Source organism: Poecilia reticulata, chromosome 13 (assembly GCF_904066995.2).
Source record: "Poecilia reticulata chromosome 13, P_reticulata-male-v2, whole genome shotgun sequence".
Taxonomy (NCBI): domain Eukaryota; kingdom Metazoa; phylum Chordata; class Actinopteri; order Cyprinodontiformes; family Poeciliidae; genus Poecilia; species Poecilia reticulata.
Window position 1 is genome coordinate 30,062,399 of NC_088842.1, and position 26,927 is coordinate 30,089,325.

At 36.9% G+C, this 26,927-nt stretch overlaps 2 protein-coding genes across 2 annotated transcripts; one reads left to right on the forward strand and one right to left on the reverse strand.

Moving 5' to 3' along the window:
• Positions 1 to 414: 414 nt before the first annotated feature.
• capn5a (calpain 5a) lies at positions 415 to 25,360 on the reverse strand. The gene is made up of 13 exons (XM_008426480.3): positions 25,138 to 25,360; positions 20,577 to 20,737; positions 15,417 to 15,548; positions 6,799 to 7,007; positions 5,747 to 5,939; positions 5,478 to 5,671; positions 4,742 to 4,819; positions 3,732 to 3,927; positions 2,842 to 2,964; positions 2,572 to 2,768; positions 2,055 to 2,176; positions 1,771 to 1,907; positions 415 to 1,692 (listed from the first exon to the last, which is right to left on the reverse strand). Exons 2-13 carry the CDS (start codon positions 20,730 to 20,732, stop codon positions 1,522 to 1,524), a joined length of 1,908 nt encoding a protein of 635 aa, XP_008424702.1. The 5' UTR covers positions 20,733 to 20,737; positions 25,138 to 25,360; the 3' UTR covers positions 415 to 1,521.
• ompa (olfactory marker protein a) lies at positions 8,586 to 9,764 on the forward strand. Its single transcript, XM_008426479.3, has 2 exons — positions 8,586 to 8,672; positions 9,246 to 9,764. Exons 1-2 carry the CDS (start codon positions 8,604 to 8,606, stop codon positions 9,675 to 9,677), a joined length of 501 nt encoding a protein of 166 aa, XP_008424701.1. The 5' UTR covers positions 8,586 to 8,603; the 3' UTR covers positions 9,678 to 9,764.
• Positions 25,361 to 26,927: the final 1,567 nt, after the last annotated feature.

Genomic DNA, 26,927 nt, shown 5'->3' on the forward strand with positions numbered 1-26,927 from the left:
TTTCAGACAAACCTTTCACCGGCAGTGTAGAACAAACACAAAGTACATTATAAATTTCTTGAAGACGCATCACATCAGTGATTATGAGTCTGAAAAGGAGTATGAAAAAGTATAACTTATATAATCCTACCCCTTTTCCAGCTGTAATTTATCACATTTTCAGTTTCCAATATCCAAATTAATCCGAAATTTTCTAGAAAAGAACTTAAGTTTTTTAACTTCCAAAAAAAAAAAAATTCTAAAAACAATCTCAAATTTTTAGTTTGGTGGAAATTTACTTTTTTTTCCTGAATCCCCACTGCAGGTCATTTTAATTTCAAATCCTTAAAAAACATCTTGATGAACACAAATTACACAACTTACTGCAAATATATATATATATTTTTTAATGTCAAAAAGATACTTAAACTCTGATCATCGTTGACTGGAAAAGTTTAATAAATTTATCTTACATGTACAAATAGACAAAAGGCTTTACATGATGATATTATAGATCAATAAAAATGAAGCAGAGAAGATGAAATAATTCATGCTCAGGTCACTTCTCAAAGATTTAAGCGTTGTGTTGTTGGTCCGTTTAGTTTTCACAGGTAAAAGTTTCAGCCGTCAGTTAAACTCATTTTTAAATCCACTTTAAACACAGAAATGGCAGCAGTGACACGTAAACCACCGGAAACAAAGACAGGCGCGTTTAACCCGATCCGACGTTCATTTCTTTAAATTAACTCCGGTTGTAAAAGTTGGCACTGTTTAAAAAAAAAACACAGCATCATGCTAGTAGGCAACTATCAGACACAGCGCCCCCTAATGGCAGAAGTGTAAACACCCAACAAAGTCACACCTGACCTCTGACCTTTCTGGAATAAGTTCGTTATAATAAATTTCTAAATGTTTGTAATAAAAACAGACAAGGACTTAAGTTAATAGTTATGCATTATGTTTTTTAATTAAATCTATAAATGAGAACTAAATAAACCTTCATAATATAAAGTGCCACATATAGAAAAACACCATAAAAGGTAAGAAATAAAAGCAGAAGGCAGAATGTGGAAACGTACCACTGAGTATTAGGGACAGGCTAAGAAAAAAAAGAAAAAAGAATAAATTTGTATAAGACAAACAAATATGAAAAACTCATAATACAAGAAAAAGTCAATCTTACGAGAATAAAGTCCTACAAATATGAGAATAGAGTAATAATACAAGAATTACAATGAGAATAAAGTTGTAATATTACAAATGTTATTGTAATATTATGAGTTCATTCTCATAACACAACTTTCCACTAATAAAATTATGACTTTATTCTTGTAATTTTATGACTATGTTTTCTTTTTTCTTAGCATGTCCCAAATATTCCTTCATACTTTAATATGTGGAAACGATAAAAGTTCATTTTTAAGTAAGTGGTGATAAACCCAGATGATTTATTTGGTGTTTTGATTGGCAAACATTGAGTTCATACTGAAGGGATTTTATTAAAAAAAGAAAGAAAAGACGTAAACGTAAAAAGTTTTGGTTTCAGATGCTGGTGAGCACTGAGCTGGTCTCCACTACCAGGCTGATGGTCCCAGAAAGGTCGTTGCCGTCGTCTTTCTCCTTCAGGTGAAGCGTCTTCTGGACCTTTCCCTGCTCGGCCGGCACCGACACGCGGCCTAGGAAACCGTCCTTAATGATGTTGTGGTTGTAAACCTGAGAAAACAGAGAGAAACAGAGAGGAGGTCAACATCGTGGTCAGGATTAAACGTTTTAAAAGAGAGCGACTCAAACCTCGATGCTGATTGGTCGGTTGGCTTTCTTCCTGTAGAAGAGTCCTTTGGTGTTGAAGACGGGGCTGCAGGTGTTTTCATAAACTGAAGAGCGAACTTTCTCTCCTTCACAGCGGATGATCACATAGGGATCTGAGCCTGGAGAGACAAAAAGTTTTATTAGGGTTTTGCTGCTTTTTCTGATTAATGACATGAAAAAAAAAAAGAAAATTGTGCAACAATATTTTAATTTCAAAATTTAAAATGAACAATTTAAAATAATAAAAAAATAAACATAGAAAATACCTCCGTCTGAGTCTTGTGCTGCCAAACCGTTAGCTTGTAGCACGTGGACCTGAGTGACCAGAGACGGGTAACCACACAACCCGGACCAGCAGGTCTGAGGCGGCTCATCTAGAGTCAACTCCCTGCAGGACAGAGAAAATAAGGCAGAATGCTCGGTAACGGGCGGAATTCCACTGGGGTTGCTAGGTAACGGGCAGAATTCCACTGGAGTTGCTAGGTAATGGGCAGAATTCCACTGGGGTTGCTAGGTAACGGGCAGAATTCCACAGGGGTTGCTAGGTAACGGGCAGAATTCCACAGGGGTTGCTAGGTAACGGGCAGAATTCCACTGGGGTTGCTAGGTAACGGGCGGAATTCCACTGAAATTCCGCAGTTTCAATGAAATTTGAAATGAAATTTCAAATTTCAAATTTGAAATCCAACCACAGTTCAAACCACATTTGAACTGTGGTTGGATTTCATTTTGAACCACAGTTAAGTTGAACAGAAGTTGCAGGAACTCGGGTTTGCATCATACTTGCAGTTGGTGGGAACGTCGGCGAAGACGCGCAGCAGAAACTCTCCTTCCAGGCCGGGGTCAAAGGTCGTGGGGATGACGACGTATCGGCCCTCATTCAGCATGATGCGCAGAAACACAGACCTGGAGTTGATGAAGATGCTTCCTCCAGCCTTCTGCTGCGCAACATGCATACGGTACTTCCTGTTCAGCTCCACCTGTCCACAGGTGAGGTGTAGTTTTACCAACGCTGCAGTCACGGCGCTCGTTCTACAGATGTTTCTTTACTACCTTCTGGATTTCAAAGCCGATCGGCAGGTTTTCCCCTCGTTCTTCTCTCAGAGCGGTTTTGCGGTCCTTTTGCTGCAGACAGATCAGTATCTCATCTTTCGGCTTCTTCACGTCAAACACGTACTGCAACACAAAATGAAGACGCACTGAGTCAAACAGCAGAAGAAGACACAGCAGGTAAATACGACCAAAATCAGACTTTTTTACAGATGCCTGAACGAACCAATTCTGATCTTTTCACCCCCCAAAAATCTAATCAGTGCCACTTCATAGTTGGAACTAATTTGTATCTCATTGTTTTCAAAGTGTCTACAGTCTGAACGGTCGCGTCGCATTTTATTGGACTTTTACGGCATTAACATGAAACATTATGATTTTGCACCAAAAGAAACCAGAAACGGTAAATATGGACGTAAAGAATCGCTAAAGATTATAATTATGAAATTATGAAAAAAGTCTGAGTCACTGAAGAGTCGCATCACAATGCCGCCGCTCCTGGTTCTGAATCACCGCAGTCAAGTTTGATTAATAGTCTGAACGAAAACACACACGTAAAATACTGGATTCCAGCTGAGGGAAAAAAACAAAACAAAACAATTGAGTAGCATAAATGAAAAAAAAAAGGGATTTCAACAAACTCTTAATTCGACAGTATGAATGACCATGCAAAAAATAAATAAAATAAATTTAAAAAATAAAATAAAAAGATCTCGGCACAAAAAAAGGGGAAAACATATCGGATTTCAGAAAAAAATAATTAGTTGAATAATATGAATGACCAAGCAAAAGCTATATAAAAGAATCATCATCATATTTCAGCCTGAGGATCTGAGCATGAGGAGCTGCTGTGTCAGCGCAGCCTAACATCGCTGTGTGAAACCAAAGAACACCTGCGGGTTCTGAAGGAAGGACAGCTTGTTGTTGCTGCAGCCTCCGGCACGGTTGCGAAGTGGGTCGTCATGGCGACGCCAAGAGCCCCGCATCACGGCCTCCTCCCAGGTCTTATATAAACTCAGATGGGATGTGTTGATGAGACGGCAGAGGATGAGGTCGGTGAAGTTAGCGAGGAAGTCATCAAACGACATCCTGAGGACAAAAACGAAGAAATTAGGAGATGGAAGAGATGAGAGGAAAGAAAGAATAAAAGGAGGAAAGAAAGAGTTTAAGTTGAAATAAACTGTCAACAACATCAAAGAAGGGCTGAAAAAAATTTATTAGATTAATTGTGATAAATCAGTTGAAATAATCAACTAATTTAGTAATCGATTAATCACCAATTTGAAGATATAGACTGAAAAAAAGGACATTTGAAAAAAATAACATATACAGAGCAATAATTAATCCAAAACTCTACAAAATATATGTATCTACATTTTACATATAAAATAAAATCACCTTTGCCTGTAAATATATTTTAGTCTGGTTCAAATTTACTTAAGGAATACTATATTACTGCATTTTAGCCAATAACACATTAATTTTCTTATTTAAAATAGGAACTGAAGTATTTGTTTATTTGAATATTTTAATTTAGTTCTAATATTGCAGAAAAAGTTACATTAAAATGTACAAAATGTGCAATTTAAAAAATATATAATTAACAATTTTAGCTTCACCTGGTTAAAATTCCTTTGCTAAAAATGATGAAGCGTTCACTAAAGAAATGTTGCATTTTATGCAATAAAAAGTTTATTTTCTTATTTAAAATTTTTTTTTAATTATTTCTTCATTTGCATATTATAAGGTGTTTCTAATATTGCATGAAAAGGGCTTAATTTTCATCTGATTAATTGTCAGAATAATCTGTTACTAAAGCAATCGTTAGCTGCAGCCAAGCTTGGAGGCAGAGATGCTGTAGCCTTGCGTGGCCAGCAGGGGGCGGCGTTGCGCTGAAGCTCACCAGAACTCGCCGTCATCCTGCACAGTGAGGCCCATCTTCTCCCTCTCGCTCTTACTGACCCGCTTCCACTCTTCAGAGCTGAAAAACAGCAAAACTCATGTGTACAAGGGTCACTTAAATATTTATCTGTGACGCCATGTCCAATGAAAACATCCATAGAACAGCTGCAGTTATTTAATGTGCTCGACAAAATCCAAGTTTTCACACGCGACAGAAGATTGGAGATGAAAACAATACAAATTAACTATAATTCAGTTTTAATTCACTATTATAGAATATAATTTATTACTAACTAACAAGTAACTTTTCAGCAAGACATAGGAGCTTGGTTTAGGTCAATAATTTCTTGATATTGATGAAAAAGTTCTAGGTTCACTGGCAGATTATTTAATTTACAACACGGGAAAAAATGTCTTGTTACAAGTTAAATAATCTGCCAACGTAACAAATGTTTTTTAATCAATATCAAGAAATTATTGTCCTAAAACAAGCTCCTATATCTTGCAGAAAAGTTGCTTGTAAGTTAGTTTTGTCTTATTTCAAGCGTACTCAGATATTTGCACCAGAAGTTAAGACAAAAGTTACTCAGCAAGTTTTTGTGTTTTTGCAGTGTTCGTCTACAAATAGACATTATTTCTCATTTTTTAACAAGATTCTAACTTCACATCTTCACATAAATATGAAAATGTTCAGTATTTTTACTGATTTTTGATGGAGTGGTGGTACGTTTGCTGACCTGTCGCTCCAGGGCCCGTTCCACTCCCTCTGGCCCCAGGGGTTCCTCATGCGGATCATGCCCAGTTTATCCGACTTGAAGAAGGCCAGCAGGCCGTGGCCGAGCCTCACTCTGCGGACGTCTGTCACCGCGTACGCGTGGCCCTTCACCAGGCCGCAGGCGAGCTTGGCCTCCATGTCTGCTGCAGAAACCGCCTGGAGCGACAACCAGCCGTTTTCAGTTTCCTAAATCGTTTCAGACGTTGCGGGTTTCCTTCGTCTCTTTCTCACCCGGATGGAGCAGCTGATGAGGCCTCCTCTGTCGTGAACCTTCAGGACTCTGTCGAACAGATTGGTGCGTTTCTCCTCTTCGTCTTTGATCCCGTCCTCCGTCAAATCCATCGGCTCAGAGACGCCGCCGGTGAAATCCACCAGGGCGTCGGCCGTGTTGCCCCCGTCCAGAGCCTCGTAGCATCCACACAACCTCAAACACACAAACAGGGAAGAAACTAAAACGTGAATCGATTTATCTGAATAATCGGATTCGTTCTGATTAATCAATTACAGAAATAATCGTCAACTAATTCAGTAATCGATAAATCATTAACTCTAGTATATAGACTCAAAAATAAATGTTGAATAATGCATTTAAAATAGTATTTTAGCAAAACTGTACAAAAAACATCAACGTTACAGATAAAAACACTTTTGTTTGTAAATATTTTCTAACCAGAATCAACAAGTTGCATAGTTTCAGCTTTCCCAAGTCCAAATATTGTAAATAAAATCTTCTATTAACCACCTTTTGTAATCCAATTATTAATCATTTAATCAAAAATATATATTTTGTAGCTGCAGATGCATCAGATGATCAAAGGTTCACCAAAGGAATGGCATGTTACTGTATTTTAGGTAATAAAATGCTTACTTTCCTTTTTAAAGAGTGGAATTATTTGTTTATTTGCATATTATAATGTATTTCTAATATTGTATAAAAAGCTTAAATGGTTCAATGAAAAATTGGCAGAATATATCCGATTTTATCCGTTTGTCAGAATAGAATAAACGATTCCTAAAATAATCTTTAGTTGCAGCCCTAACCAATTTAATGAATTCATTTTTGATCAATTAAAAAGAATCCAGTAAATGCTAAAAAAAAAGGCCAAGCAAGATCTTAATCTTTATTTTTTAATCTTATCTTTATTTTTTATCAGCCTGTCTTTAGCGCCGTCACAGTTGCTAGGCGACAGGTCATAAAAGAAGCACGAAGAAGAAAAGTCAGACGAAGATGAAAGAGGACAAAGACGTCGAAAAAGCAAACTAAAAAATAACCAAAGGCTCACTTGGCGTAGGCTTTCTCCACCAGCGCGCTCCAGAACTCGTTCCTGTCGTTGGAGTGGCAGTACACCAGCTCTCCGTTCGCCGTTGGCAACCGGTCATCGATCACCACGTCCACCCACTGGCCGAACCGCCAGAACTGGAAGTGGAAGATCCCGGCGTACGTTTCTGGTTTCTCTTCGTTCCATTCCTGATCCTTCCAGTCCGGAATCACCTGAAAAAGAGGAGAATAAATAAATGAATGAATAAATAAATAAATAAATAAATAAATATCATCGAGTTCTGGAGATGCACACAATTAATCGACTTATCATTAATGGTTTATTAGATTAGTTCCAATAGATTAACTAATAACATCCGATTAGAGACCGTATTTTAGTGTTGTAGTTTTGCTGACGTCACTCTGAAATATGGAAACAAAAGAAGAGCATTGGTTGAAAAAAAAATAGATTTTTCTCAAATTAAATCTTTAAAAAACAAAAAAATCTTTTAATTGATAAAACTAATTAATCTCCCAGCTGAAGCATTTAGACGGATGGATGTTTTTTTTTCTTTGTAAAAACCAGAGTTGGTAGCAACCAGTTACAATCACTTGAGTAACTATTATTTTATAATTTACTTTAAGGAGTCATTTTACTCTGCTGTACTTTTAACTTTTCAGTAATTTTATTATGAAGTATTTTCTATCCACTGAATGAGAAACAAACATGTTTTAACCAAAACTTCACCAGACACAGAGACAAGCCTGCAGTTTTAGTTAAAGTTTCGTAAGTTTTTATTGAAAAAAAAAAAAAAAAAAATGATTTGGAAACATTTTTCTTTTGCCTGATTTTGTCATTTATATGAATTATTGCCATTTTTGTCCTTAAAATACCAAAACTTCCACTTAACTTTACATTGTGGCCCGTCTGATGATGTGATTTTTAAATATTAACTGATTGATAATTTGATTAGTTACTCGGTACTTCAGTAAACTTTTTCCCAAATATTTTACTCTTCAGTAATTTCTTGGACGGCTACTTTCTATTTCTCCTTGAGTAAAAATATGTTGAAGTAGTGCTGCTCTTACTTGGGTATAATTTTTAGTTACTCTATCCGCCTCTAGTAAAAACCGACTCTTCAGAGTTTTTCCACCGAGGGAATACCGATCTTCCGCATCTTGCGCCGCGTCCCCGCTGACATCACGTCAACGTTGATGCAACTCCAACCTGAGTGAGGTGGCGGCTAAAAATAAACACCTGATCCACCGAGCCGAGACGAGCGGCGCTCCCAGAATCCCTCAGGAAACTCTCAGCGTTCCCTTTTGGACGTCATCAGCGCCTCAGTTGCCTAGCATCTTCAAACATCACTCACCAAGTTAACACCTTAAAAAAAAACATTAAATAATAAAAAAAATACCCACAGCTTTCAGAGAATCTGATTTCTAGGAAGATTTGATCACTTCTAGTTAAAAGTTCAAAGAAGTCTGAGAGGAAAATTGTGCTTTTCTAAATTTAACTGAGGGACTGGGATACAGTCGGTACAATAATGCTTTTGGGTCGATCTCATGTCCTGCTACTCTTCTCCATCCATTCATGACAGTCGATATGTCCCAACCGAACTTCCCTGTGGGCAGGATGAGGCGGGATGAGGAGGGGGGCCAGAGAGAGAAACTGGTCCAGCGTGATGGAAACAGTTTGAGGGAGGAGCAGAACGAGTCTATGAAAAGAGGAGGAGGGAGGGGAAAACTCAGCTGCGTCCATCACTGCATCCCTCCACACAGGCTGGCATCTTCCCTCTCCTGAACCTGGGAATACGATCGAAGGCGGACATGGACGCGGATAAATCTTCCTCTGAGAAGTTGGTGCTTGAGTTTAAGGAAGACACCGATCTGACGGAGGTGAGGTTCTCACTTTCTCACAGATTCAGGAAATCAGACGCAATTACTCAAAAATATCATCTTTAGAGGCGACTGACATGTTTGCAAAACATTTATTTTGCAAACAAAAATATATATTTTTTTATTTTCTTTTGATGCAACTGTTTGTGTACCAAGAGTTTTCCCTGATACACTGCAAAAACATAAAATCTTATCAAGAATTTTTTTTCAAAAATTAATTTACAATGAACTCTTCAGCAAGATAAAAGAGCTGGTTTTGAGTCAATAATTCCTTAATATCGATATAAAAAGTTCTACTTGCAATGGCAGACTATTTTACTCGTAGAAGAAATTTGCCAGTAGAACTGTTTTTTATTATTATTATCAATATTAAGGAATTATTAACTTAAAACAAGCTCCTATATCTTGCTTGTAAGCTAGTTTTGTCCTATTTCAGGAATAAGATATTTTTTACAAGAACCGAGACAAAAATACTTGGTAAGATCTTGTGTTTTTAAAGCGTAATCACTTTTTAAAATGTTGCAAAGACTTATGTGAATTTTTCCCATTTCTTGCTCATGTCCATCGCTGCAGATGATGCGTCGTCGCGTCTCATCTCTGCAGAAAACCGGGCAGAAGCGTCAGGACGGCGAGCGGCTGCTGCTCCCCCACGAGGCCGTGCATCGCCTCGACTTCCCCGTCCAGGAGCTCAACTTCTCCCGCTGGTACTTCTCCCTCTCGGGCCACGGCCGAGTCACCATCACCGGCATCTCCCAGCACTGGACCCCGGACCTCACCAACCTGATGACCCGTCAGCTCCTGGAACCGATCGGGACGTTCTGGAGAAACGCCGAGGACCCGGAGGACTCGCCGCTGAAGTGTCTGGAGGCCGACATGCAGGAGTTCGGGGAAAGGATCGCGGAGCTGGCGAAAGTGAGGAAGGTCATGTATTTCCTGTTCGCGTACAAGGACGGGTCCACAGCAGGAAACCTCGACTGCACCATTGAGTTTATAACCGAGAAGTAACCCTCCTGGTAGAGAATGCGTTTAGATTGCAGCATAAATTTTCCCCCTCAAACCCACTAAACGTTTTTAAATCTTTGTCTGCATGTCTTTAACTACCGCTACCGATTTATTTTAGTCATTTCCACACTTAAAGTATTTTGCATGAATCAATTTGATATAAAACTTCGCTCACGACAAACTCTACCTTTCTAATTGCCGCCATGGTTTTTTTTTTTATCACGTTACAATGCTCGTCTGAATGAGCGCTATTAAGGCAATACGTTACGGAGTTTGTTGAGTGTTTATATTTTTAAACAGAACCTTTTAAAAGTGCATCTTCCATCCCACATTGGATTCTGTTTGGACCGTCTGTCATCACCGTTTTGAGATGTCGCCACCGCCATCTTTTATTCTGTCTCAACGGCTCCACTTATGAATGACCAGCGGCGCCCTCTGCTGGATGGCGGTCGAACTACAACACTAAAAGAAGGCCTAAGTGGACGAAGTTAAAAACGAACAAAAACATTTTTTTCTAAGAAACTGGTCCTGTTGCATGCTTTTACACCCCCTCCACTTACAACTGACAATAAAATAAACAACGAGCTTAAAAAAAAATTATGCCTGATGAAATCACTTCATTTCTCACTTTCATCCAATTATTGTAAATAGTCAGAAGTTAAAGTTTTTTCTTTATGTTATTCAGTGAAACAGCAGTGAATGAAACCTCAGATAACCACAATGCATGCACACTGACCTGACAGCAAACAGATCAATGGAGCAAAATCAATCTCTGAAAGCCATTTGTTTTCACTGGCAGGGAACAAACACAAAACCTGATTTATAAAAACTCTTTGTTTTTTCCTTTAGTCTACATTTCTGATTACATTTAGTTGAGCTGAACTGCAAACGCACAAAATCTTACCAAGTACTTTTGTTTAGTTTTTATTTCAAATATCTTAGCACATTTTAATTAGGACAAAACTTACAAGTAATTTTCAGCAAGATAGGAGCGTGTTTTAAATCAATAATTCTTAAATATTGATTTTAATAAAAATGTGCAAAGATAACTGGTGTATTTATTTTGTAACATAAAATCCTCCAGCTAAATTATCCTGATACAGAAAATGACTTGTATTCGTTTCATGATGCATTTAAATTTGGATCTAAACAGTACAACTTTAGGAAATAAAAACATTTATTTCTCATATTTATAGAAGAGATTTTCCTCTGTATCCCACAGCCTGTGTTGTGCCAATAAAGTGTTCCCAAACCTTTAAACGCTGTTGGTTTTTCTGTCTCCATAACTTTCTGCCTAAAACCGCCAGAGATGTGAAAAGACGAAACGTTATCTTAGATTTTCTTTGCTTAAAAGCTTTTTATTTTCTTTCTGTGTGGTAATGTTTAACTTTTCCACTGAAAGCAAACCATCCAAACACCAACAAGATCCAGTGGGACGGAGTTTAGGCAGAAACCACTACGGCGAAAACTAAACAAGAAATAAATCATGAAATGTAGAGAAACGATGATGAATCAAAGGCTGGCAGAAACTTAAATGCTTCAGATGGCAAGGCTGGTTTATTATGCTCATGTAACAGAAATATTATTAGGGCTGAAACAATTAATCGTGATTCATCAATTACTGAAATACTTGTCAACTAATTTAGTAATAGATTACTGGAGTATTCAGACTTTAAAAATGCCATTTGCTGAAAGAACCACATGCTGAGAAAACCTCTGACTTTCTCAAGCAGCAGTTTTAGTTCTGGTTCAGATTTTGTGAAGAAAAGCTCCTATATCCAAATACAAGTCAGTTGCTCCAAAAAACAATCGACAGATTTCACTGTTTTGATGTTAAAGAGACAGTATTTGCATTTTCCAAGCACATAGTGCTATTTCACAGCACAGTCAAGTAACTGTTACCCTCAGTTGTTATAAAACTCATATATTGGTTGTTCTGTACTGGCGCAGGGGAAAAGCACAACCCAAGTATTGAGGCCTTAGTCCTCGTGGCAGTGGTCGCAGGTTCGATTCCTGGCCTGGCGACATTTGCCGCTCATCTTCCCTCTCTCTCACTACCCTGTTTCCTGTCAAACTACTTTCAAATAAAGGCCACTAGAGCCAACAAAACCTAAAAAAAACCCCAATCATATCAAATGTGACTTGAAAGAAATTTTACTTTGTAATTTAACAACTTGAAATTGGGCCTTTGTCTCTTTAAAAACTCCAGCTCTTTCTGAAACTCCACCTTCAGGACGTCATAACAACATGGCTCCTCTATTAACCCTTTAACAACGTTTTTAACCAGCGTTGCACTGAGAAGCAGTGCCGATAATGAGCTCAGCAGATTCCCAGTTCCACCAGGTGTTTGCCAATTGCTGCTGAGTGGGGGAGGAGCTGCGTCTCGAAGGCGGCACTAGATCCACCCAAACGTTTTGCACAGCTGAATGGTTGCCATGGGTTTCTCAAACACACATGAAAGAATCAAGGCAACACTCCGGGTGTGTTTTGATGCAAAAAATATTAATATATTTTAAATAATACTGCCCCTTTAAGAGCTGAGCTTTTCACATGTTGATGTTAGAAGTATATTTTAGTTGCCGATGATCAAGCATTCACTAAACAAATGCTATTGTTTCATTTTAGGCAATAACATTTCTTAAAAAAAACACAACAATTAATCAAAAAGCTCACAATCTACATGCAATATCTCTACAACCCCTAGGCTGAAGAGCTCTGGCCTAAATAAACATACTGAATGTAAAAATGAAAAAAATACTTTTGGAAATACTACATATAGTGTTGAAACTGGTCATCTAACTTGCCCTCCTCACACTGGAACCATGTTTGTTTCGGAACCATGCAGGGTGTCTAGACAACTGCCAGGCCCACAGAGACAGACCGACACCAGGAACGAGTTCAGTTTCCTTTAGGCTGATGGAAAACTGAGAGGTACAGAGGACCTTTGAGACAGACGAGGGAGCAGCGGAGAAAACACAGCGGAAACGCACAATCCACAAAGGCCGGACCCAAAGCACGTCCCACAAACTTTATTTATGTTTAAAGCTTCCAAAAACCTCAACATGGCTGACCTGAAACACTGAGAGGAAGAAAACAGATCAAATCCGTTTGGGATAGAAAATATCCACAAGTACTTTTGTGTCTTTGAGAATGATAAAAGTATTTATACTTTTTGTAATCAGCTAAGCTCCTTACTCACCAGAGACAAAAACGAAACAAAAAGCCTAAAAATATAAAAAAGTATCTGCAGAAAACCAAACCCAGGGTTCCAAAATCAGTAGGAATAATTTATTTATCCAGCTGACATGAATATATGATCCATCCATCCATCCATCCATCCATCCATCCATCCATCCATCCATCTTCTTACACCCTTGTCCCTTAGTGGGGTCGGGAGAGGTATGAATATATGATCAATAATGTAATTATAAATGTGAACTTTATTCGGGCTGAAACGATTAATCGTGATTATTGAAATAATCGTCAACTAATGTAGTAATCGATTAATCATTAACTGGAGTACAAAGACTTAAAGGACAAGCTGAACGAACAGCACACTCAGAGTAATAATTAAGCCAAAAGCATAAAAAAAAACATATTTTTCAAATAAGATAAAAACAGTTTGTCTGTAAATATGTTTTACCCAAAACTCAAGTTTGAGTTTTAGCTTCATCTGGTTAAATCTTATTAGATTTTAGGCACTAAAATGTTTATTTTCTTAATTAAAAAATGAACTGAATTCTTTGTTTATATCCACATTTAAATGCATTTCTAATATAGTATAAAAAAGACTTAAGTTATTAAATGAAAAATCAGGGAGCAGGTTTTTTAGACAGTTATCGGTGCCACCTTGTGGATGATCGATGCTACTTGTTGAGAAGTTTGTTGGATTTTTATTCAGTATTTTAAGGATTTTTCAACAAACCTTTTTGGTAAAATCTTAATGGCACTGATCACCATCTCCATTCATTACTGATACTAATAAGTGAGTTAATATACGATTTGAAGCTCTGGCATACATAACATAAATGCCTAACAAGTAGTGCAAAAGAACTGTGAAAAGCGTGCACACAGAAATAAAATGTAGATTACCATGCAAACGAGACGGATAAACAGTCCAGAACATGGCATTTCAACAACGTTTCATCTACAAAAAAACAAGAAACATTTCACTCCAGCTTTTTAAAAATGCTTATCTTTAGGAGTCAACATCTAAATAAATATCTGCAGCAGAGTTTGTGTCATGAGCTTAAGAGTTAATCAAATTAATTTGATAACACAAATGACAAGATTCACACTAAAATAAAAAGCATGCTGATTGGATAAATCTAACATGCATGTATGTTACAGACAAAGTACGAACACAAAAGGTCAGCAGGTCATCTGTTGGCTACACACTGAAGTTCAGCTGGGCTGAAATCAGCATGATAGCTAAAGAGGTGTGACCCACAAAGCAAACAGAAACCGTTTACCAACTCTGACTGACTTCTCCAGGCAGCATAACTGCATATTCATTACTAAAGTAAGATACTCCTGCGTAAAGCAGCAAAACTCAAAGGAAAATAACAAATTAGTTGAACTTTTAGCATTTTTCACACCTAACCTCTAAACTGAGAATAACAGGTTTATTTCTTATTAAACTAAAATACCGTTTTGTTAAACAGCAAACCTCTCCTCTGCTGTTAATTATTATAAAAAATAATTAACATTTTTAGCATTTTGTTTGTTCATTTTCTTCATATTTATTGTATTTTTCGAATCTGAAACGTGTGCACCATCTCGACTAGTGGTGTCAAACACATTTTTACTTTGGGCTGAATAAGATCATAAATGTTCTTGAAGTGAATTTTGCAATTGTTTTTGTGAATTTTTGCAATCAAAATCAGTGATTTTGTGGCTCTAATTTAGAAATCTTTGCAAGAAATTTTGCCTTATTTATGCAAGATGTTTAGTATGGCAGCAGTGTAGCAGAAGTCAGAAATACTGCCACCTGCAGGTGGGAGTTAGCATCACTCAAACCCAATTTTCTTTTCTTTTTTTTACCATTTTTGCAGAAAAATTGCAATAGATTCACATGTGTGCATTAAAGCGAAAAAGTGCGTGGATCTGTTGATTTTACATCAGTTTTCAGGATCACAAAATTATAAACAACTGGATTGAGTGATTGATAATTTGGCAGCATGCAGATAAAAACTGCTTTGGTTGCACTCGATGCATTTTCATGTGATTTAGCAGATTTAAATTCACTTAATGGAAACATGACAATTTAGAAAAAAACTCACATTTTTCAATATGTTTTTGTGCAAGAATGAGTCGTTTTCCAGCTTTCGCAACAATATAATTGAAACACTTCTTTTCACATCACACGAGTCACATGATCAAAAACAGTAAGTTACTACTGGCAGAAGCGACAAAGAAGACAACAGGAAGTGGAAGGAGGATCATGGTTTTAATGTAATTCTATAAACAAATGTAGTCACGTCTGATTTTAATTCTGTTTCTTATTTAACAACTGAATTGCAAAATTCTTTTTTCTGAACTTTAGTGGAATATCTACAAAGTTTTTCACACAATTTTAATGAAAACGCAGATGTAAATAAACTATTTAATGGGACAGCTGCCATCTTGAAGGCTCTGTTTACGCGTCTTTATGGAATTCAGAGGGCCACATAAAAAGCTACGGCGGGGCTGGATTTGGCCCCCGGGCCTCGAGTTTGTCACCCGGTTTAGATGATCTCTTACCTTTTGCCAGAGTGCTTCTCTGGAAGCCAGACTGGAACAAGCAGCGACAAACCAGCAGTTTCCCAGCTGGCCTTGGTGCAAGTCGTGAGCGCTGAGCCCGTCTACAAACAGGTGAGGGTTGCTGCTCAACTCCTACAAGGAGAAAATAATCAGTGATTAGTTACATTTATGAAGTATTTCTACTCTTACTTGAGTAAAATTTCTGGATTTTCTACCCACTGAATGAAAAACAAACTTATTTTAACCAAACATTCACCAGACACAGACACACACCTGCAGTTTCTGTTAGTTTCTTAAGTTTTTTATTGAACGAAACTGAATTAGAAACATTTTCTTTTGCCTGATTTTGTTGTTGTTTGTTACTTATATTAATTATTGTAATGTTTGTCCTTAAAATACCAAAATTTCCTCTTAACTTTATATTTTGGTCTGTCTGATGATGTAATTTTTCAATATTAAATTACTGATAATTTATCAGTTGCTCAGTACTTGAGTAGACTTATTAGCAATACTTGTGTATAATTTACCTCTGTGTAAATGCAATTAGCATTCAGCCTGTTCTTTTGGTAAACAGCTGAGAAATTGTTCTTTAAGTTAATTTAAAGTGAATAACTGAACCATGTAGTTTTTATGTGGTGCATTTATCTAAGCCTGCTACTGGAGGGCAGAATGAATGACAGGGTGTTACCCAGAGGGCTAAGTCAATCGTTAAGAGATAAGTAAAGAGTAAATATGCTGTTCAATTAAGAGACAAGCCAAAGAGAGACAGAGGCAGGGAACCTGGAGAGCAGCTGAATAACAGAGCTGGGATAAACCACTGGCACACACCCAGCAAAACCACCAACTCTGTGGGAACAGGCTCTGGTATGTCACTGACAAACAGCAGGGAACGTTTAAATGTATGGTCAGAATTGTAAAGAAAACCAAAAACAGTTCAGATGACCAAGCATCTTAAAGAGTTCATGGTTCATACTTTTGTAAGTGTCTTGGAAAATAAAACTTTGGCTTATTTACTGGGAAGAATGAATTGATAATGAAGGTTTCAGAGCAAGTGTTATACCTATGGAACTGATAACGGAGGTTTCAGTGAAAACGTTTTTTCTACTCTTTCCTTCTCTCTTGAACCGGGTTTGATTTAGGAGAGCGGTACCAATTAATTAACCAGAGATGGGAGAAACTGAGATAAACTCCCTACAGGAGAGAGATGGGTGGAGGCGCCGTGTACGTGACTGATGAGGAGAATTGTTTCACTTCTTACTCCTTCTTCGTTCTTGCTTTACTTCTCTCGCACGCGGATCTCTGATTTTCTAAATAAAATATCTAAAGACAAATGCGCATTTCTCCGATTGATTCAGACTTTTCCGAAACAGAAGCCTGAATTCAGATTCCTGGAAGAGTTTGAGATTCTCAGAAAGTCCAGAACCAGAGAAATGTCGTCACCTGTGAGGTACGAGTCACTCCTTCATTCAGGTTAAAATGGGGCAAAGCTGTTGGAAAACGCTTCATTATGAATAATAACTTCCACATTTTTTACTAATTATTATTTATCAAGTGATTTGTTTTTATGTGTGAAAAACTCCAACTGGAGCAGATCGTTTGTAGGTTTTCCTTCCCTTTCCTGACTAAATAAAACAAGTCGAGGCAGACGGTTGCTCTGTTTCAGACTGGTTCAGCTGGATGTTTGGCGGCTGAAAGGGAGTTCTGCTTTTTCAACGTCACATGATGATGTGCTCAAAGCAAAAAGACTGAAATGATTAATAGGACTAATCAAGATCAATCGATTATTGAAGTAATGGCCCAGTAGGTTTAGTAATCAGATGCATTCTTTGTTAGTGTTGCTAGAGGAATCCTGGTTTTGCATTTTAGGCTATAAAACTTTGTTTTTTCTTATTTAAAAAAGGAATTGAATTGTTTATTGATATCGTTTAATGTATTTCTAATCCATCCATCCATTTTCTTGCACCCTTGTCCCTCAGTGGGGTCAGGAGGGTTGCTGGTGCGTCTCCAGCTAACGTTTCGGGCGAGAGGCGGGGTCACCCTGGACAGGTCGCCAGTCTGTCGCAGGGCAACAAAGAGACACACAACCATGCACACACACACACACACACACACACACCCAGGGACAATTTGGAGAGGCCAATTAACCTGACAGTCATGTTTTTGGACTGTGGGAGGAAACCGGAGTACCCAGAGAAAACCCACGCATGCACAGGGAGAACATGCAAACTCCATGCAGAAAGACCGGGGCCGGGAATCGAACCCAGAACCTTCTTGCTGCAAGGCAACAGCTCTACCAACTGCGCCACTGTGCAGCCCATGTATTTCTAATATTGTATAAAAAAGGTTTTCTTTTCTTTTATCCAGTTATTCATCAGAATAATTGATAGCTAAAATAATTGGTAGTTGCAGACTCAGTGTGTAATGTTTTACTGAAATAAAATGGTTTTCTTAAGTTAGCACATTCCAGGATATGGAAAAGTTTCTGAGTTGCATTTTTACACTCCTTCACTCAACACAGCAGGAAAAGATCCTGTTAAGCGAGCAGCAGTATTCCCTTACCTCATCCCTCTATAAAAGAATCGATAATGTTGATTTCCTGCTGCACTTTGCCACCAGTTTAATTATTTATTTGCTCAAATTATAAATGATTGACAGTGAAAGCATTGAACTGTGCTCATTTCATCCAGCAGTAGTTGTTTTTACTGGTAAAATTTTAAATCTATATCTATTAATTAAAAAAGGACAAACATTGAATCCACCAAGCCAGAATGAGAGGAAGACACAGGAAGCTGCACTTTACATTAAACATCATCTCCTCTGCTGCCTTTTGAGGCGTTTTAAACAGGCGTGTGTTTTTATTGTGAAGATACTGAGCAGGAGAGATAAGATAAATCTATTTATGGAAATTATTGAGCAATAATTGAATCTGGAAAATCCTGTTTCAGCAGCATGAGCTCCTGGAAACAAATAATCATGAGAAATGCAAAACATCACTCATAGAGGCAACAAATTAAAGTCTGCTAACATTAAAGAGCTTCAGTGTTTGTATTTTTTCCTGGTTTGTTGAGTGTGTTTTGCATTTGTTTAGTTTTATTCCCCTCTGAGGATAAAAACGTGGCTCCTGGTGCCAAATTCGGCCCGTCCCATTGTAACTGAGAAGGACGATTCCCAGACTGTTTACCAGGGTGTAAGAAAATCTCACAGTATTAAAACTAATGACTACTGTAGTAAAACCAATATTCTATCAATTATTATGATGATTAATCGGATAAAAATATTTGGAGCCTGTGACAGATTTTTACATACAATATTAGAAATAAAAATATTTCATGTTTGTTTCATGCAAACAGACATAATATTTATATTTCATTTTATTTCATTTAAAAACATTATTTTTTAAATAATATATTTAAAAATAAATATTTATTTTCAATTGTAAAAGAAATAAATATTTTATTGCCCAAAATGCAAAAACATAGCACTGTTTTAGTGAATTTGTACCTAGTGAAGCTAAAGCGGTAATTTGACGAGTAGAACAGATGTACAAATAAAGGGTCTTTTCCATCTTAAATGCAGAATGTATATTTTATGTATTTTGTAGAGTTTTGGCCCAGTTACAGCTCTGAATATGTTTTGTTTTTTAGTAAATGCCCATTTTTTTTAGTCAGTATATGAAAGCTAATGACTAAATTAGTTAACAATTCTTTCAATAATTGATTAATCGTGATTAATCGCCATCGTTTGAGCCCTAGTTTCTCACTGAGCTGCCTGCTCTAATTCGCTGCAGCGATCTCGGTTTCGCCTGACATCGTTCTAACCAAAGATGCTCCAGCTTCTCTTAAATCACGTTTGGCACCATTTTGGTTTCCAGTAGGAACTAATAACGCCACAAAGTGAAAAATAAAGCATGAACAATGCATAAGCAATGCAAGTCGTTCAGGTAATGATATTGTGCTGCAGATTTCAGGATAGTTGAAGTATTGTCTGATGCAAAAATAAAAAAGTTTGAAAAGCTGAAAATCTGCTAGAAGTAATTCCGAAATTTTCTAGAAACAAAACATGGAAATTTCTGAGTTTGAAAAGCTGATTTAAATATTTTAGTATAATAGTCAAATATTTTAGGCTTCATTTATTTTATTTTTTAAGTTTTTATTTTTTACAGATATTAGAAGGAGACCATTTTGTTGAGTTTGTGGCACAAAAACTATGAAAATGCAGAATAAAAACCTTTAAATTTGACGTTTCCTTGAGATCAGTTCCATCTCATTTCTTGTGAACTTAATATATCGTGACTCTTCTGGGTTTTAAGCATCGTTACATCCCTAGTTTTTTCAGTTGTGTGTTATATAGTTTTATTAAACTGACCCTTAATATTAAAATAAATTATCATTAATTTCAACCCTGTTCTTTGGTCTTGAGTGGTTTTCTCCTCCATGTATAAAGAATGAAGTTTAATACCCATATTAGACAGATAAGCTGCAGTCTGTGATCTTTGTATTATTAAAAAGAGCACAACCTTTTCAAACTAAATTGCCCACAATTATTTCTGTTCTATATTATCTGCTCATTATATTCCAATAAGATAAAAAACCTTTTTGGTGTTCTGCTTTACAGTGACATGACTCAATGAACCCAGACTCAGAGGAGACGGTCATTTATGGACATGTTTGTGTCTTTTAAAGCGATAAATAAGTTGAGGAAGGAACAGTTTTGGATCAGAGTTTGATTTCAGGCAGCCTTCTCATCTCTTATCCCCTTAGTTAAAAAGATTATATACAACAATGTCCATTTACGTTTTTAAATTCCAGTATGCATATTATTTATGTTACAGATAAACATCTCAGTGAGTTGAGTGGAGCAAAAATCAAACAAACTACAAAAAAGGACTTCTACGCGTTGCAGTTTGGATTTCAGGAAGGATAAAAGAAATTCCTTAAATTCTTCTCCATGTTCAGCCGATTCAATATCTCCTCTGTTTATTTTCACTCTTAATTCATGATCACCACCCCCTTTTCAGCCTACTTTCTCTCTCCGTCTTGTTTCAAAAGATTTCTCAGATTAAAATCCGTAACTGTTCAAGCGTTGAGATAGCAAACGTTTGTTTTTTTTCTTTAAAGCAGAAACCCTTCCCAGGGATGTCCTTGCTTCTCATTTCCTTACCTTGGGTCTTTTCCAGGTAATGTGTCCAATGCGATTTCCCTGGTAGAAGAGAGACTGGTCGGATGGCGGGAACAGAGGGTCTTCAAACAGGGTCCCATTCTGCCTGCACCGCCTCCTCAGAGCAGCAAAAGACTGGCCTTCGTACGCAGACACCATCCCCCCTGCACACAATGAAACCCAAGGTCTGAGACGGGGCCTCCGACAACGCCAGCTCCAACATTTTTATCGTTATAAAGAGACTTCTGTGTTTCGGTGGGAAGAACAGGTCATGGGGAATTATTTAGACTTCTCCAGGAAAGCGGGCAGCTTGGGTTTAAACTCACATGATGTGTGGTTACGGATTAACAGCAACGATATGCCCCTAAACTAGTTTATACATGACAATTACTTTAAAAAAAACTTTTTTCATGGGAAGCAAACATGCTGGAGCTCTGCTTGGGTTGCTAGGTGATGGGTTGAGCTTTGCTGGGGTTGCTAGGTGATGGGCTGAGCTTTGCTGGGGTTGCTAGGTAACGGACAGTGCCTGCTGATTCCGGTTTTTGAAGCAGGTCATTTTTCAAACACCAAAAAAAAAAAACTTAATTTATTGCTAGGCGGTCTGACATGGTAACAAATTTTTCCTGGACGATAAATTGTCCAAGAAGTTGTTGTGATAAATTATAGTATTGTTTATTTTAAACAACAGTATAATTTGAAATGTTATTTAAATACCACTATATTTCAAGTAATAAAATGGTAATGGCGTAACAATGGACGAACATATGCTCTACGATAAAAAATAAATAATTCTAACATTTAACGCTGGAACTGGAAGACATTTTAAATATCCAAAATAATTAAACAAAATAACAGAAACAACAAATAAGTTGAATTATGAAGTCTCCGTAAACAAAATTGTCCTTCAAAAAAAAAGGTTTAGTTGAGACCAAAACACCAGACTGAAGACTTTTGTCATCCAGTTTTTGGTAGAAAGAGAAAAACGATAAATCATGCAAATGTAAATTATTGGGCTCGTTTTAATTTATCATGCATTTAATTTATTTAGTGCTTATTGGGACTGGCCTACTTAATGGCAAAAGAAGCTGGGTGGTTTTCTACTGTTAGAAGCAGCAGAAACCCAAATGAGAAAACAAAAATGTGTGAAATGTGAATTTTGAACTTATGTCTCCTTTGACCTTTATTTTACCAGGTAAATTGATTGACAACAAATTCTTATTTTCAACAAGAACCTGTTCAGTAAACATCAAAACATTGTACAGCAAGAAACAGAAGAATATCATAAAAGAAGAACAAGAAATGCACAACCATATTCACACTGACCAAAAGCACTGCATACACTTAATAAGTAAAATAGAAGTGTACAGCGTGGCATCATCAGCGTACAGATGGATATGGGAGATAAATCCAACAGCATGAAGAGTTGGATTTGAAAGTGAGTTGGTCCTAAATTGGAACCCTGAGGAACACCAGTAGCCTTGGATAGAGGGTCCGACAGGCAACCTTCAACTTGCACAAACTGAAAATGACCCGAGATTTAGATTTTACAACAAGCCAGACATTTTTTTTTTTTGAGAAACCTGGAGTCAGCGAAACAGAAAGTTATGGGCAAGTCGACAAACAGTCACGCAGTATTCTTTCTTTATCAGAGGCGCTAATGATGTCGTTCAAAATACAGATTAGACAGCATCATTGGTGCAACCATGGCCAGTTCTAAAGTGTGACTGCAACACATCATCATACGAATGGATGACAAATAAAAAGTATTTTCCCTTCAAACGTCCAGAAAGAGAATTTGGTTTAGCTCAGTTTCCGTAACATCTCTTAGGACAGTGGTTCTTAACCTGGGTTCGATCGAACCCCAGGGGTTCGGTGAGTCGGTCTCAGGGGTTCGGCGGAGCCTCTGCCGCGGAGGTAAAGACACACTTGTGTAAAGTCGTGATGACGCCCCACTTTGCCATCACTTGCTGCAGAGGATCATGTTATATTGCTTAGCCAATCAGAGGATCACGTTACATTGCTTAGCCAATCAGAGCTGCGGAGGAGCCCTGATTGAAGGAGCTCCACTCTCAGCATGGATTTGAATTTTTGTCTTTAATTACTTCAGGAAAGCTCCCAGTTTTTACCAAATTCTATAGTCTAAATCTGCTCCTTAGTCGCATCTTTTCGGGGTTGGTACTGCCTCTAGTGGTGTGCGCATATGCAACTGGGGGGTTCGGTACCTCAAAAAAGGTTAAGAACCACCGTCTTAGGACATTAAAAAAAACTTATTAGAAAAACCCCAACATGCGTTAAAAGCTGCTTCCTTTGTACAGGAAATAGGTGAAAAAGCAAAACAGGTCAGCGTTTAAAAACAGCACTACAGTTTCTACACTGTAGACCAGACATAAAAACATTAGTTTGATGGAAACATGTTTGCTTAGAGACGTGCAGCTCAGTCAATAATAATGCGTAGATGAAACATCAATTTAAGAAGTTTTTGTTTGCAAGCGACCAAAATCTGTTATTCTAGAAAATCCATGTTTACTCTGGATATTCTGCAGATGGACATTTCAGAATAGTTTAAACAGACCTGGAAAGTAATAAATAAGTGGATGACAAACATTCTCTACAAACTCAGTCACGATTTATATCAGTGCCACTTACAGGCTATAAACAGGAGATGATGGTGAATGAAACAGAGAAAGGCTTTCCTACAGAAATCACTAATTGGATAGAAGAGAAGTGATTGTTAAAAGGATGAATGGATGGAGGGGAAGGTAGAGGAACGGATGGATAAGTGGATATGTGGGTAAGGATGTTGGACACTACCCACATACAAAAAAGTAAAATGTTTTGTATCTGACCTGAACCTTCAAATAAACATAAAGGCAGTTACAAAGTCAGCCTTTTGTCACCTGAAGAAGATTGCTGGTATTAAAGAACTAATGTCCCAACAAGATCTAGTGAAACTCATACATGTGTTGATCTATAGTCGCATTGATTACTGCAACAGTGTCTTCACAGGTCTGCATGAAAAGTCAGTTCTATCATGTTTTTGGGGGACATTTTGTTGTTTGTGTTAATTGTTTTAAAAAAGATGCCATGTACTCATTTTGTGTTTGCTTTTGGATTGGATTAATTTTACATTTTTAAACTAGCCAACAAATTATCCAAGAAATGAGTCAATCTGGCTATTATTTGTAGAACATGTAACACAACTTCTGACTCTCAGATTGCTTTAATAAAGACAAAAAAACTGAAGAATATCATGAAAATGTCCAAGAAAAAGCCCCACTGGGTAAATTGGGTTTAACTTTAGCAAATAAATCAACCATTCTAGATCATTTTAGAGATGCACCCCGTGTAAAAAATGCTTTTCCTGAAAGAAATTTCAGTATCACATGATATTAAAGCAATATCATTGACTTCTTTGGTAGAAAAGTTAATTACATACATCTATGTAACGCAGAGTTTAATCTCTATTTACTGAAATGTATAACTGGAATCAGAATAACAGAGAAGTATTAATAGAGGGAGCTGCATATGAGAAAATAATAAAATATTCAAAACAAAGCAACGACTAGTTATTTTAAAACATTAGGTTCTAACAGGAGAGAAAAGCATTAGATTAAAGTAATAAAAATAAAAAAGCCTGACAACAAGCATGACAGGAAAATGACTCATCAGATTGACACAATGATTTTATCCAAGTTTGTGTTTCGCATTAAAAAGTGCCTCCACCTTCAGATTTCATGCATTTTCAATATGTAAAGGTAAACATAAAGTCACCAGCTTAGAGCTGTTCTCCCTCACCAACATCAACAAAAACACCCTGCGGTTCAACAATGGAGCAACTACAGGAGCAAATGATGGGTGTGGTTTCATGAAGACACCATGACAGCTGAATAACAACAACCAGAAGAAGATGTTGAAATATCAAAAAGGTATTTCATTTATTTGTGGCAGCGGGTAAAATCATCAGCAGAGGTTTATGAATCTCTACAAATCAGTACATCTACTATAAAAGCCAATAAAATTAGTATTTTTATAGGTTTTCCAGGATTTTGAGCAATTAGGATATAAAAATGTCATTTTTTTCCCCTTCTTGTTCATTTTTATGCCACCCTGAATATTTCTTTTGTCCAAAAAAGCCATATTGTTTGAATAAAAACGTTTTTTTTTCAACATTAAACCTGCATTTCCGGTCACAACCACATCTATTCGAAGTTGCATTGAAATCAAATCCATCAAAAATATATTTAAATAAAGGATTTCCACGGCAGACAATAATCAAAAACTTACTTCAGTTTTACTTTGAGGGGCTGAAGTGGGAAGAAGTGGAGGGAGGAGATGGAAACGAAACTCAAAATGTAAATAATGTTTTATTAGTCAAACGCCTCGTTAAGATCATTTTTGAATAAAATCGAGTTGCATTTCTAACAATATTTGTCATTAAACACGTTTGAGCAGTTAATCAGATGTAGGTAAATTAAAAAAAAGTGACAATAACGGTTTGAATTAACGCAGCGGTGGGTCTGAGGAAAGATTTCCAGATGTAACGTCGAGTTAGCTTAAACTTTACCTGCTTTTCGCTCCACCGGATGTCAAACGAGGAAGTTTTCTCCTCCTAGAGAGCTTCGGTTCTTTCTCCCACAGGTCAGTTCAGTGAAGAAAAATATTTTGTGCTGGAGTAGAGTTACTTTACGACCCTCAAAATAAAACCCAGCTTGGACAGGAGGAGCTCAAACGCACCAACAGCAGCGGCAGCAGCCCGCCTCCATGCCGCCTTGGCTCGAGTCATAATGGGTGATGCATTCACGGTCCGCACGTTAAACACGGAGTCCACACGATTTCAGCACATATTAACCTCGATACTAAAGCTGTGTGCCCCCTAAAATGAGGCTTTGAGCTAAGATAACTCGACTTATTCACTGTGTTGATTTCCTACAGAATTAGAAGAATTTCTTTGGCCGTTTGTTTTTTTAACAGAACCGTACTCAATGTTACAGTAAAAAATCTAGATTGAAGAGAGAGGCGGGGCATTTACTGAAGTAACATTTTGGCAAAATGTACTTTTGTACTTGAGTAAGTTTCTGAATACTTCATCCACTGTGAGGAATGAAGACGAAACTAAACACAACCCAGAATATGTTCATATCTTAATATTTATGTCTGTTTGATGAAATCCTTTTTAAACATTAACCAAATTATCTCATGAGTTACTCAGTTCTTACACTTTTTTACTACTCGAATAATCACTTGGACTACTTTTTATTTTAATCTGAATAAAAATGTTGACGTAGTGTTACTCTTGTCTTAGAACAAATGTTGGGCACTACCTCTGAGAGTCAAAGGAAGGGGTGTATAAATAAAAGGTTTTTTTAATAAATAAAAGTTGTATTCATTGTTGGGCAACAACTCTTGAAAAAAAAAAGAAAGGAAGATAAAGAAAAATGTGAAAACTAATTTTTATTTTTTTATTTAATGAATTTTGTGGCCCATTAGTAATTCAAATTGGTCAGTTTTGGCCCGTTTGGACAAAAAGTTTAGAGATCTAAAATAATTTTAAGAGCAAGATTTTCCCTCAGCTGAGCTAAATAAAATTTGTCTAGAGCTGCAAATTTTACATAAACTTTTTTTAAAAGAAAATCTAATTTATAAAGTTTGGATATCTACAAGAAAATTTGTTACCATTTAATTTTTGTTCCTAAGTTTTTAAATCCAAAACATAAAAGTTTTTCCGTGTTAATATTTGAAGGAAGTGATGTAAAGACGCCACATGGCTTCCAACCAAAAGAGTATTACTGTTACTATTAGTATTGTTCAAGTGTGGAAAATGAATGCAGTTATTTAGTGATAATATTGATGAAACCCATTGTTATTTATAGATACGTATTTTAGTTCTTTATTATTGTAGTTATTAAGAGCCACTGTGGAGCGCCAATTAACTAAAGTTCTTAAGATAATACAAAGTGAGTTATTTTAACGAGGTAAATACCGCCATCTGCTGACAGTTTTGATTGTGGCCTCTTCTTTGTGTCGATATTCCGTCTTCATGTCGTCAGGTTCTTACATGATTTTTTACCAAAAGTGATTTTGACGACAACAACAACAACAAAATCAGTTTTGACTAAATGACTTAGGCCATTGTTTTAGGAAGGAAACTGTGTGTTCAGTCCTGTTTCCTTCTGATTGTTGTTCATCCCATCCATATATATAAAAATTTTCTGCGCCAAATAGGCCAGGTCATGTTTATTAAAATCAGTTTTCGAGTTTATACTCTGTACTTGTTTCAGTAAGCTTGTTTTGTTTTTGCCGTTTGAAGTATTTCCACACAATTCAAAGACAGAATTCAGTTCTATTTGCCAGCAG

What these genes read in the sequence shown, in the direction of transcription:
- capn5a (XM_008426480.3), bottom strand. Translation starts at nt 20,732, where the DNA reads ATGGTGTCTGCGTACGAAGGCCAGTCTTTTGCTGCTCTGAGGAGGCGG. An exon ending in AGCACAAGACTCAGACGGAG is followed by an intron (nt 1,908 to 2,054) that starts GTATTTTCTATG and finishes TTGTCTCTCCAG; the next exon opens with GCTCAGATCCCTATGTGATC. An exon ending in ACCGACCAATCAGCATCGAG is followed by an intron (nt 1,693 to 1,770) that starts GTTTGAGTCGCT and finishes CTGTTTTCTCAG; the next exon opens with GTTTACAACCACAACATCAT.
- ompa (XM_008426479.3), top strand. Translation starts at nt 8,604, where the DNA reads ATGGACGCGGATAAATCTTCCTCTGAGAAGTTGGTGCTTGAGTTTAAG. An exon ending in AAGACACCGATCTGACGGAG is followed by an intron (nt 8,673 to 9,245) that starts GTGAGGTTCTCA and finishes CCATCGCTGCAG; the next exon opens with ATGATGCGTCGTCGCGTCTC.